Source organism: Oncorhynchus kisutch, linkage group LG26 (assembly GCF_002021735.2).
Source record: "Oncorhynchus kisutch isolate 150728-3 linkage group LG26, Okis_V2, whole genome shotgun sequence".
Classification (NCBI taxonomy): Eukaryota; Metazoa; Chordata; class Actinopteri; order Salmoniformes; family Salmonidae; genus Oncorhynchus; species Oncorhynchus kisutch.
In genome coordinates, this window is record NC_034199.2 from 44,068,193 (window position 1) to 44,081,632 (window position 13,440).

Here is a 13,440-nt window from a genome sequence, read left to right on the forward strand (position 1 = left end):
CTTGGTGTGTTTGAACTATAATAGTTTGTTGGTGATGTGGACACCAAGGAATTTGAAGAACTCAACCTGCTCCACTACAGCCCGTTGATGAAAATGGGGGCGTTCTCGGTCGTCCTTTTCCTGTAGTCCACAATCATCTCCTTTGTCTTGATCATGTTAAGGGAGAGGTTGTTATCCTGACACCACACAGGCAGGTCTCTGACCTCCTCCTTATAGGCTGTCTCGTTGTTGTCGGTGATCAGGCCTACCGCTATTGTGTCGTCTGCAACTTAATGATGTTGCTGGAGTCGTACCTGGCCATGCAGTCATGAGTGAACAGGGAGTACAGGAGGGGACTGAGCACGCACCCCTGAGGGGCCCCCGCGACCAGCAACAATATATTATATCAAATGACAGTGAACTTTTTGTTGTGTATTTGTATGCAGATCTGGATCGTGTACAACATTTTAAACATAGCATTCCCCTTAAAGATGTTGAGAGCCTTGAGCAGTTCATTCATCTGTCAATTAGCTTATTGATTGCCTTGGCAATGCACTGTGGTGTGTTTAAAACTATTCATAATGTGTCTTAGAGTATGGGTGCTGATCTAGGATCAGTTTTGCCTTTTTTTGATCATAATGAATAATATCATGTAGACAGGGGCAACCTGATCCTAGACCAGCACTCCTACTTTGAGGCGCTTTATGAATAGCCTAGGTCAGCGATTTCCTGTGGGAGCTGAGGTGGAGCCGATTTATTATGGTGCCCAATTATAACACCTCACTGCACCGCCATTACAACAGACCTTTTTACAGCAGGGGTCTTAAACATTTTCTTGCCTAGGGACCCCCGCCCAGGCAAATCGGCAACCCATGGACCCCATGAGGGGGTCCATGGGGTCCATGGACCCCCTCATGTCTCTACAGCAGAGAGTCAGGACCACACAGCACAGGGATGGATGAGACCATTTGACATCTATGTCACTGTCATTCTCTGTTTTATTGTCATATCGCTTTCTAGACATATTTCCGGAGTGGAATAATAGACAAATGTCAGTTGCTGCTGAAGCAAAGCGTCCTCCACAGAGTGACTGGCTTCGGGAATATTTGTGTCTGGCAGTTTAAGTCAAGCAGCATGGTGCCTGATTTTCAAGTGTACTGAAGAGGATTAAGGGATGAGAGGGGAAAAGAGGGCCAGCCTTTCGCTAATTACAAACTTCTTTAGAAACCCCCTGCTCCTTAGTTTATTTCAATGATCCTCTAAGCCTGCCATGATAGAGAGGTCTCCAGCAACAATATATCATATCAAATGACAGTCAACTTTCTGTTGTGTTTCATGATTAAGTAGAGCAAATTATTGCAAAATAATGTGCTCCAATCGTTTGGTTTGCCCCAATGTTGTAACCTATGCCGCCTGAGCTTCCTGTGTGTTCTGTTGATGTGTTCTGCAAGAGGGGGCATAGTAAGGCTGGATAATCAATTTGGTTATTTTCAGAGTTAAGATGAACAGTAAGAGGCTCAGAGCACAGAGTGATGCACTGTTTTTCACACAGCAGAGCAATTTTCACAACAGAACACAATTATACTTCATGCAAAATCAAAGTTTCCAGCTGTCTTCACCAAGGGCATTCAAGTCAGTAACAGGGAGGCTGTCCGAGTCTGGGAGAGAGGGGGCCAGTCAGAGGATGGTGTGTGCAGGAGGTGGAGGCTCTCTCTTTATCCCCAGGCTCTCTCTTTATCTCCTCTGAATCCAGGGGACATTCGTGTCTTGGCTGTCCTCTCGAGCCCTGGTGGTTTGGTTGCTGTGACATAATGACTTTGACAGCTGTGGCCGAATCGCCACTTTTGCTAAATGTTCATGTCGCTGTGATTTCATCCGCGGTTTGGGCTTGGAGCAGAATGTGGAAAGAGCAGAGATATTATCTCTGATCCTACTTTATGTAAAATACCCTTTTTTATCTAAGTAACTGACAGTTTTACTGTCTCCCTTGATGTCAATGAAGCTCTTACTTTGTGCCCGCACCCCTTGTTCCCTTATTTTGGATTGAAGTAAAGTCTTGACTGTTCCCTTATTTTGCATAGAAGTAAGGGAACAGCTTCTTTCTTTAATGATGCATCCTCATTTCATTAAAACCTCTGAAAATGCTGAACAGAAAGCATCCTCATCGTCCTCTTCCTCAGACTCACCTTCCTCCTCCTCATCTCCATCTCCCATCCTGACCACCTGCCCTTTCTCTCTAGTCAGGGCTTCCCCCCAGCACCATCCATAGCATTACCACCATCCATAACATGACTAGGCCCAGCCTCATCTACACCACCATCCATATCATGACTAGACCCAGCCTCATCTACCCCACCATCCATAACATGACTAGGCCCAGCCTCATCTACACCACCACCATCACATCACAGCACTACAGCATGACTTGGCATGACTTTGATTTCCCCCACTGGCACGTGTACCCTCACCTTGTCTACGGCCTTTATGTGGGCACGCAAAGATCTTATTCCCCAAATCCCCACACTCTATCTGTGCTGGCAAACCCCGCGTGGAGACCCTTCCCATGCCTCACTTTAAAATGTACATTTAAGAGTTGCTCAATGTTATTCAGAAACATGAACACTTGCCTCGGGAATCAAACAACATACTTAACGGTATCTTCCTGCAAACCTGTCGACGGAACACGCAAAACCGCTAGCAAACTTCCCAAAACGACTCAGCTCTTTCCGGATTTGATCACCGTAATAAACGGAGGCAGATACTACAACCCTTGTCGGAAGAGGAGAAATCGGCACCAACATATCCCTTACTGACTGACAATGAACAGACAAATGCATGCAATCATGTAAGACACCTGCTTTTTAGCATGACCTTTGTCATTACATGATGATGCCTCCTTTAATCCTCTGTCTATGTTGATGTCATGATGCATCCCTATAGTGTTACTTTGCATCGCTGCGTTGGTAAGCACAACACAGTGAATCAGAGACAGACAGTGAGACAGACACAGTGAGTCAGAGACAGACACAGTGAGTCAGAGACAGACAGTGAGACAGGCACAGTGAGTCAGAGACAGACACAGTGAGTCAGAGACAGACAGTGAGACAGACAGTGAGACAGACAGTGAGAACGACAGTGAGACAGACACAGTGAGTCAGAGACAGACAGTGAGACAGACACAGACAGTGAGACAGGCACAGTGAGTCAGAGACAGGCACAGTGAGACAGACAGTGAGACAGACACAGTGAGTCAGAGACAGACAGTGAGGCAGACACAGTGAGTCAGAGACAGGCACAGTGAGTCAGAGACAGGCACAGTGAGTCAGAGACAGACACAGTGAGTCAGAGACAGACAGTGAGGCAGACAGTGTACCAAATGCAGAAAACCCAGGCTACTAACTTAGATTTCCTGATTCTCTGGTTCTGTGGAGAGGTCTGATACTGCAGGTTCACAGCTGTTGAGGCTGCAGCAGCAGGACCTTGGCAGGCCGGCAGCAGTGTGGGTGAGTGGGTGTTTGGCTGGTGGATGCTCTGGTGGCCTCTAGCCTCTTTCTCCCCTGTGCTCTCACCTCCACCATATGAAAACAGCTGGTCCTCTGTGGTGGGCACTGTAGCTCCCTTACATCCTGTAGTTAGGAGGGAGACTCGTGTAGGGAGAGAGAGCAGGGAACCAGAAAGCTATGGAGAGGGAAGCTGGCTATGGTGGTGCTATATTGGACAGATTTAATTTAAATATTGTTTTATTTTTTTTGAGGCAATTGACAGTTTAATTAACACTGATATAAGTGAGTGTAATAATGCAAAACATTAACCTATTTCCCATGGGTCAGTAATGAGGATTGCCCTCTTGTGATTGTAAGACATACAGGAATACAGGAAGTAGAGAAAGTCTTAGTTCCAATGACTGCCCTTATGTGGAGATGGACAGAATGAGGAGAGGGAGAGAGCTTGGTGAACAAGGTACGTGGGTGGAGGAGTGACAGAGTAGAGAAGGAGAAGAGGGTGGTGTAGATTGTAGAACGATAGAATGGGGGGTGAAGATTGTAGAATGAGAGAATAAGGAGAGAAAGGGGGGGGGTGAAGATTGTAGAATGAGAGAATAAGGGGAGAAAGGGGGGGTGAAGATTGTTGAATGAGAGAATAAGGGGAGAAGGGGGGTGTGAAGATTGTAGAACGATAGAATGGGGGGGTGAAGATTATAGAATGAGAGAATAAGGGGAGAAAGGGGGGAGTGAAGATTGTAGAACGATAGAATGGGGGGGGGGTGAAGATTGTAGAATGAGAGAATAAGGAGAGAAAGGGGGGTGAAGATTGTAGAACGATAGAATGGGGGGGTGGAGGTTATCCTAGCCAAAGGGGCGGGACTGTTACTATAAACACTGGCATAACTGTGCTACGTTCTGCAGCTTGGTTAAACAGCTCAACTCCCCTGCCTGCCTGCTATGCTTCTGTCTTCATAGGGGTTTTCCAGCAGCTCAACTCCCCTGCCTGCCTGCTATGCTTCTGTCTCCTTGGGGGTTTTCCAGCAGCTCAACTCCCCTGCCTGCCTGCTATGCTTCTGTCTTCATAGGGGTTTTCCAGCAGCTCAACTCCCCTGCCTGCCTGCTATGCTTCTGTCTTCATAGGTGTTTTCCAGCAGCTCAACCCCCCTGCCTGCCTGCTATGCTTCTGTCTTCATAGGGGTTTTCCAGCAGCTCAACTCCCCTGCCTGCCTGCTATGCTTCTGTCTTCATAGGGGTTTTCCAGCAGCTCAACTCCCCTGCCTGCCTGCTATGCTTCTGTCTTCTTTTCCAGCAGGACATGTGGCTTTAACTGCAGTCCCTGACATCCCTTTGTGCCTCTAAATGTGACCCACCACCTCGATTCAGTCTTATGTAGCAAAATTTGAAATTGTGTTTTTTTTACATTGGATAAAAGTAGAGACTCTGAGCTAGAAAATTGTATATTAAAAAATTGCAGTTGAAGAACAATGGGAAAATAATTCTGCTTTGAAAGTTAACTTTGTAACCCCACTTTTGATAAAAATGGCCCTTAAAAATGTTGGTACACCTACTGGAGAGCTCTTCTTTGTCTATACCTATGCAGCATTGTTCACACCATCTTAAGACTGAGCCCCACCCATCTCTTTAAGGATTCACGTAAGGCCATGTGCTAAACAGAGTGAGTAAGATAGTGTAGTAAACAACCAAATATAGTAGCCTACAATAAGGTCAAACTCCAGGTAAAAATACACTTTTTCTAGTCCTTGGCCAATATCCTAATCTGACTTTGAAAGTGTCCAGGTAAAAATACACTTTTTCTAGTCCTTGGCCAATATCCTAATCTGACTTTGAAAGTGTCCAGGTAAAACATATTTTATTCATATTTTATCATTAGATGCTCACCCAGACACTTGTCTAAATTGATGGGTCATGTGAAAGAAATGCTATAGCTAGCCACATGAAATGCTGTAGTATGAATCTGCAGGTAGCTAAAGCTAACCAACTAAGTTCAATGCTAGCTAGCTAACATTTGTCCATAACTAGCAAAGCAAATGGATTTCTGAGATACAAATAATATTGCTACACAGATCAAACACGTAACGTTAGCTAGCGAGCCAGCAAGCTAACGTTCGCTAGCTAACAGTACGCTTTAACTTGCAATGGATATGACTTTGACAAAATTTGAAACGTATAATAACTGAAAATGTAGCTAGACTCTTACCCATATACATGGATGAACGCTTCATGACAGTATGTCTTTTTGGTACATTTTTTATTTTACCAGGTAAGTTGACTGAGAACACATTCTCATTTTCTCATTTACAGCAACAACCTGGGGAATAGTTACAAATCAAATCAAATCAAATTTTATTTGTCACATACACATGGTTAGCCAATGTTAATGCGAGGGTAGCGAAATGCTTGTGCTTCTAGTTCCGACAATGCAGTAATAATCAACAAGTAATCTAGCTAACAATTCCAAAACTACTACCTTATAGACACAAGTGTAAGGGGATAAAGAATATCTACATATTATGAATGAGTATATATGAATGAGTGATGGTACAGAGCGGCATAGGCAAGATACAGTACATGGTATTGAGTGCAGTATATACATATGAGATGAGTATGTAAACAAAGTGGCATAGTTAAAGTGGCTAGTGATACATGTATTACATAAAGATGCAGTAGATGATATAGAGTACAGTATATACGTATACATATGAGATGAATAATGTAGGGTATGTAAACATTATATTAGGTAGCATTGTTTAAAGTGGCTAGTGATATATTTTACATCATTTCCCATCAATTCCCATTATTAAAGTGGCTGGAGTTGAGTCAGTGTGTTGGCAGCAGCCACTCAATGTTAGTGGTGGCTGTTTAACAGTCTGATGGCCTTGAGATAGAAGCTGTTTTTCAGTCTCTCGGTCCCAGCTTTGATGCACCTGTACTGACCTCGCCTTCTGGATGATAGCGGGGTGAACAGGCAGTGGCTCGGGTGGTTGTTGTCGTTGATGATCTTTATGGCCTTCCTGTGACATCGGGTGGTGTAGGTGTCCTGGAGGGCAGGTAGTTTGCCCCCGGTGATGCGTTGTGCAGACCTCACTACCCTCTGGAGAGCCTTACGGTTGTGGGCGGAGCAGTTGCCATACCAGGCGGTGATACAGCCCGACAGGATGCTCTCGATTGTGCATCTGTAGAAGTTTGTGAGTGCTTTTGGTGACAAGCCAAATTTCTTCAGCCTCCTGAGGTTGAAGAGGCGCTGCTGCGCCTTCTTCATGATGCTGTCTGTGTGGGTGGACCAATTCAGTTTGTCTGTGATGTGTACGCCGAGGAACTTAAAACTTACTACCCTCTCCACTACTGTTCCATCGATGTGGATAGGGGGGTGTTCCCTCTTCTGTTTCCTGAAGTCCACAATCATCTCCTTAGTTTTGTTGACGTTGAGTGTGAGGTTATTTTCCTGACACCACACTCCGAGGGCCCTCACCTCCTCCCTGTAGGCTGTCTCGTCGTTGTTGGTAATCAAGCCTACCACTGTTGTGTCGTCCGCAAACTTGATGATTGAGTTGGAGGCGTGCGTGGCCACGCAGTCGTGGGTGAACAGGGAGTACAGGAGAGGGCTCAGAACGCACCCTTGTGGGGCCCCAATGTTGAGGATCAGCGGGGTGGAGATGTTGTTGCCTACCCTCACCACCTGGGGGCGGCCCGTCAGGATGTCCAGTACCCAGTTGCACAGGGCGGGGTCGAAACCCAGGGTCTCGAGCTTGATGACGAGCTTGGAGGGCACTATGGTGTTAAATGCCGAGCTGTAGTCGATGAACAGCATTCTCACATAGGTATTCCTCTTGTCCAGATGGGTTAGGGCAGTGTGCAGTGTGGTTGAGATTGCATCGTCTGTGGACCTATTTGGGCGGTAAGCAAATTGGAGTGGGTCTAGGGTGTCAGGTAGGGTGGAGGTGATATGGTCCTTGAGTAGTCTCTCAAAGCACTTCATGATGACGGAAGTGAGTGCTACGGGGCGGTAGTCGTTTAGCTCAGTTACCTTAGCTTTCTTGGGGACAGGAACAATGGTGGCCCTCTTGAAGCATGTGGGAACAACAGACTGGGATAGGGATTGATTGAATATGTCCGTAAACACACCAGCCAGCTGGTCTGCGCATGCCCTGAGGGCGCGGCTGGGGATGCCTTCTGGGCCTGCAGCGAGGGTTGACACGTTTAAATGTTTTCCTCACGTCGGCTGCAGTGAAGGAGAGTCCGCATGTTTTAGTTGCGGGCCGTGTCAGTGGCACTGTATTGTCCTCAAAGCGGGCAAAAAAGTTATTTAGTCTGCCTGGGAGCAAGACATCCTGGTCCGTGACGGGGCTGGTTTTCTTTTTGTAATCCGTGATTGACTGTAGACCCTGCCACATACCTCTTGTGTCTGAGCCGTTGAATTGAGATTCTACTTTGTCTCTATACTGACGCTTAGCTTGTTTGATTGCCTTGCGGAGGGAATAGTTACACTGTTTGTATTCGGTCATGTTTCCGATCACCTTGCCCTGATTAAAAGCAGTGGTTCGCGCTTTCAGTTTCACGCGAATGCTGCCATCAATCCACGGTTTCTGGTTTGGGAATGTTTTAATCGTTGCTATGGGAATGACATCTTCAGCGCACGTACTAATGAACTCGCTCACCGAATCAGCGTATTCGTCAATGTTGTTGTCTGACGCAATACGAAACATATCCCAGTCCACGTGATGGAAGCAGTCTTGGAGTGTGGAATCAGATTGGTCGGACCAGTGTTGAACAGACATCAGCGCGGGAGCTTCTTGTTTTAGTTTCTGTCTGTAGGCAGGGATCAACAAAATGGAGTCGTGGTCAGCTTTTCCGAAAGGGGAGCGGGGCAGGGCCTTATATGCGCCGCGGAAGTTAGAATAGCAATGATCCAAGGTTTTTCCAGCCCTGGTTGCGCAATCGATATGTTGATAAAAATTTAGGGAGTCTTGTTTTCAGATTAGCCTTGTTAAAATCCCCAGCTACAATGAATGCAGCCTCCGGATATATGGATTCCAGTTTGCAAAGAGTCAAATAAAGTTTGTTCAGAGCCATCGATGTGTCTGCGTGGGGGGGAATATATACGGCTGTGATTATAATCGAAGAGAATTCCCTAAGTAGATAATGCGGTCGACATTTGATTGTGAGGAATTCTAAATCAGGTGAACAGAAGGACTTGAGTACCTGTATGTTGTTATGATCACACCACGTCACGTTAACCATGAAGCATACGCCCCCGCCCCTCTTCTTACCAGAAAGATGTTTGTTTCTGTCGGCGCGATGCGTGGAGAAACCAGCTGGCTGCACCGACTCTGATAGCGTCTCTCCAGTGAGCCATGTTTCCGTGAAGCAAAGAACGTTACAGTCTCTGATGTCCCTCTGGAATGCTACCCTTGCTCGGATTTCATCAACCTTGTTGTCAAGAGACTGGGGAGAGGAATGAGTCAATTAGAAGCTGGGGATGATTAGGTGGACATGGTGGTATGAGGGCCAGATTGGGAATTTAGATAGGACGATAAGTGCCATGGGATCTATAGTGACAACAGACACCTGTTTAATGTCCCATCAGAAAGGGGCATTGGAATAATTTTTTAGACCAGAGGAAAGAGTGTCTTCTCCTGGCCCTCCCATCCAGGACCAACCCTGCTTAGCTCCAGAGGCAAGCCAGCAGTGGTATTCAGGGTGCTGCTGGCGGTTTGTAGCTAGCTACAGCTTGATTGACCCGTTGTTGTGTCAAAGAGCTCACACTGACCTCATGCAGAAAGTAGTCCATCACAACTTTATCCCAATGATCTTTGTCGATAGCGCCTGCTAAATTCTGTTGCAAGGAGCAACACTTTTGTAGATCTCCAAGGCTAATGTTATATCTTTCAAAAATGTGTATAAAAATAATATTAAAAAAAATATGTTAAAGTGCCTCTCCTGTGAAGTAGTGCCATGCGACATATGCCTAGCTTCATGAAACGTATCATAAATGAGTAGTTTTTATTTTCAAAAGTCAGGGAAGCTATAATGGGTTGCCTTGGTGTTGGCTGTGTATGTTCCCATTGGACAGGAAAAGAAGTAGTGGGTGACAAACAGCCAGATGACCATCTCTGACCTAGACTTGAAAGAGTCATGGAGGAATGGACTTCCTAGGTGAGCTGGGTTGCCACTAGATCAGCTTCAAAGAGCACTGTGCCATCGTCAGTCCCCATGGTGATACTGGGAACAGGGATGTGGTCACAGGGACAGTCCCACCCCCCACTCTGTCTGCTCCTCTCCGTGTCCCAGCTCTCTGGGCCTCCATAAGAGGAGAGGAGGGGGAGGTTTTGAGCAATCTTCTGGGAGTGAAGGGAGGGGAATGGTTTCTATGGAGCCACCCACTATCCATGCAACCAGTCATACTGCACTCAGTCACTAATGCAAATGTCTCTGTTGTTTGTCTGTGGTATTCCTCTTGATCCACAAAGTCCTAGAGGGATTTTTTTTAACTAGGCAAGTCAGTTAAGAACAAATTCTTATTTTACAATGACAGTTATACAGCTCAGGATCAAAACAGGGTCTGTAGTGACGCCTCTTAACACTGAGATGCAGTGCCTTAGACCGCTGCGCCACTCGGGAGCCCCTAAGAGGTGATGAGATCCAGTCCTGAATGTGCTCTTGTGATCGCTGATCCTTGATTAAACTTGCAGATAGACTTTGCTGAGGGGATTTTCTGTGAAATGTCATCAGCATGAGTCTTTAAAACCGAGGGACAATATCATCCATATTCTAAGTACACATTTATCATTGAGTGATTGAGCTAGTGAATGCCAGCCAGCCCACCATACAGTCAATAGGTAATTCACTACTGCACCAGGTATTTCTCGAACTTACCATGTATGTTTCTGTCTTTCACAGCAAAGAGCCTCAGGCAAGGTTTTGTTTGACCTGGTGTGTACCCACCTGAACCTCGTTGAGGGAGACTACTTCGGCCTAGAATACCAAGACCACAAGATGATGGTGAGTGAAGAAATAGACACAGTCCTTAAGGGTTGTTTCTGGACTGGGTGTTAGCTTGTATCTTCTTCATGTATTAGTGTAGAAGCCTTGAATTCATCTCTCTATGCTGACTAAAGGGGCGTTTGCTTTCCTTGTGTTCACAGGTTTGGTTAGACCTCCTAAAGCCTATTGTCAAGCAACTGAGACGTAAGTACGCTGACTTCATTATACACTTTTACATGGCTGGCAATGGACAGTTCATGCTTCATTTGCTTCTACTAACACTGGTGGTATGGTTGCTAACAAAATAAAATTAATCAAGCCTTACAAAGAAACATGAAATGTCTTTGAAAGTAAACAGCTAGGGGACTTAATTTAGTTGTAGCGTGAGGAAGTCTCAACACCCTGTCTCGTCCAAGCAAACTTAAAGTGATGCTCCAGGACTTTTTAAAATAATTTCAGCTAGTAGTTTTGAAAGTGGTACCCGTTATTTGTGTACTACTTGTCATCCAATTGTGTACTACTATGAAGAACTGTCTATGTAGGGTTCGTCAAAGAACTCCCTGCATATGACTCTACCTAGAACCCTATGACTGGTTCTGCCTAGAACCCTCTATGATGGTTTCTACCCAGAGCCATTTTATCTTTGGCGGGTTCTTCTTAGAACCCCCTATGAAGGGTTCTACCAAAAACCATTTTATCTTATTAACCTTTTAACATGTCATTTTTTTATGAGAATACATTACAAGGCCTTTCATTGAGGGCACACAGTGGTGTTAGGAATCTCCTGGTTTACAGGCCATGTCAGACCTTCACGTCACGTTATGCTGACTTGCAACGTGGTATAATTCCTATTGGAATCCAACCAGAATTAGGATAGCCAACACGTAGAATTGTTAATCACCCACATTTAGATTGACTGCCAGGGTAGGGAGGGTTGAATACTGAGACTACCTCAATCATCTTAACTGGAACAACCATCTCAGTTAACGGGTGGAATAAATCTAGATACTAATAGATTGGATTAGTTTTGAATACTGTGTGTTGTTTATCTTTATGTAGCATAACATTTATCAACCAATCAATGTACATGCAAAAACACAGATATTACAGTAAAACAAACTATTCTTAAAAGCTTCCTGAAATAAAGCATGTTGTGAAATATGAAATCTTTCCTTCCGAAAAATCCTTCTTGCCTTGCAAAGAATCATCAAAGAACCCTTTCTTCCAAAAAAGATTCTTAGGATGTTCAAGGTTCTAGGTTGAACCCTTTGCCTTACAAAGAACCCTTGTCTTCTAAAAAGGGTTCTTCTGATCAAATCAGTTCTTGGTAGAACTCGATTCCTCCGCATAGAATCCTTTTGGAACCATTTTTTCTAAGAGTGTACCATTCCCCGTTCAAAGGCATCCTCTGAATGGCACACATACACAATCCATGTCTCAATTGTCTCAAGGCTTAAAAATCCTTCTTTAATCTACACTGATTGAAGTGGATTTAACATGTAACATCATAAGGGATCATATCTTTCATGTCATGGAAAGAGCAGGTGTCCTTAATGTTTTGTACACTCAGTGTATATTCTTTTGCAATTTGTATGATATGTTACGAATCTGTCGTGCTTAAGAACCCAAACTACATCTTTATTCACACACAGAGACCATCTATCTTCCAGACTGAGGCTCGGCTGTTAAAACTTGTACATCTCGAGTCATAAAGCTTTCAAGTCTTCTGGAAGACTGGCTTGCTCATCTACAAACAAGGGTTTGTGGTGCATAAGAGCAAGTACACTGCTTGTTATGATCTCATTGGTCAGTGAGACAAAAGCAAAGGAATCATAGAGATCCGGTTCTAATTCCTAATTCTATGATAGGAATCTCCAAATCTCCAGATAATGTGTTTAGAATGTTTTCTCTAATCCTATGATAGGAATATCCAGATAATGTGTTTAGAATGTGTTCTCTAATTCAATGATAGGAATCTCCAAATCTCCAGATAATGTGTTTAGAATGTGTTCTCTAATTCAATGATAGGAATCTCCAAATCTCCAGATAATGTGTTTAGAATGTGTTCTCTAATTCAATGATAGGAATCTCCAAATCTCCAGATAATGTGTTTAGAATGTGTTCTCTAATCCTATGATAGGAATCTCCAAATCTCCAGATAATGTGTTTAGAATGTGTTCTCTAATCCTATGATAGGAATCTCCAGATAATGTGTTTAGAATGTGTTCTCTAATCCTATGATAGGAATCTCTAGATAATGTGTTTAGAATGTGTTCTCTAATCCTATGATAGGAATCTCCAGATAATGCGTTTAGAATGTGTTCTCTAATTCTATGATAGGAATCTCCAGATAATGTGTTTAGAATGTGTTCTCTGTATCGTCTTGGCTGTGACTCCTCCTCTATAACCAAGCCATTATCTCACACCCACAGGGCCCAAGCAGGTAGTCCTGAGATTTGTGGTGAAGTTCTTCCCCCCAGACCACGCCCAGCTACTGGAGGAATTGACCAGGTAAGACTAAACAGATAGAAGCCACTTCAGACAAACCCTCAGTCTACAAAATCTCAGCTATAGGGTTTCCTCATCAGCAGGTGCTTAAAGCTCAGCTATAGGGTTTCCTCATCAGCAGGTGCTTAAAGCTCAGCTATAGCGTTTCCTCATCAGCAGGTGCTTAAAGCTCAGCTATAGGGTTTCCTCATCAGCAGGTGCTTAAAGCTCAGCTATAGCGTTTCCTCATCAGCAGGTGCTTAAAGGTCCAATGAGGCTGTTTTTATCTCAATATCAAATCATTTTCTGGGTAACAATGAAGTAACTTACTGTGGTTGTTTTTTATTAAAATTGTAATATAAAAAAAAGAAAACAATAATAACTTCTTAGCTAAATGCAATTTCTCGAGCAAGAATTTAGCTAGGACTGTCTGGAAGTGGTTTGAGTGGGGAAGGGAAAACTGAAGACTAGTGTTATTGGCAGAGAG

General features: G+C 44.4%; 1 protein-coding gene across 3 annotated transcripts in view; it reads left to right on the plus strand.

The window, feature by feature from the left end:
- The window catches only part of LOC109870769 (FERM, ARHGEF and pleckstrin domain-containing protein 1-like), a 116,999-nt gene that overhangs the window by 55,774 nt on the left and 47,785 nt on the right, over positions 1–13,440 (plus strand). For all 3 annotated transcript variants that reach the window (XR_004205654.1, XM_031805932.1, XM_031805933.1), the window contains exons 3-5: positions 10,383–10,484; positions 10,628–10,670; positions 12,899–12,977. Coding sequence is in view for 2 of the 3 variants with exons in the window: in XM_031805932.1 (XP_031661792.1) it covers positions 10,383–10,484; positions 10,628–10,670; positions 12,899–12,977 (224 nt within the window). In the remaining variant the exon portion in view is untranslated. The remainder of the gene's footprint in view (positions 1–10,382; positions 10,485–10,627; positions 10,671–12,898; positions 12,978–13,440) is intronic.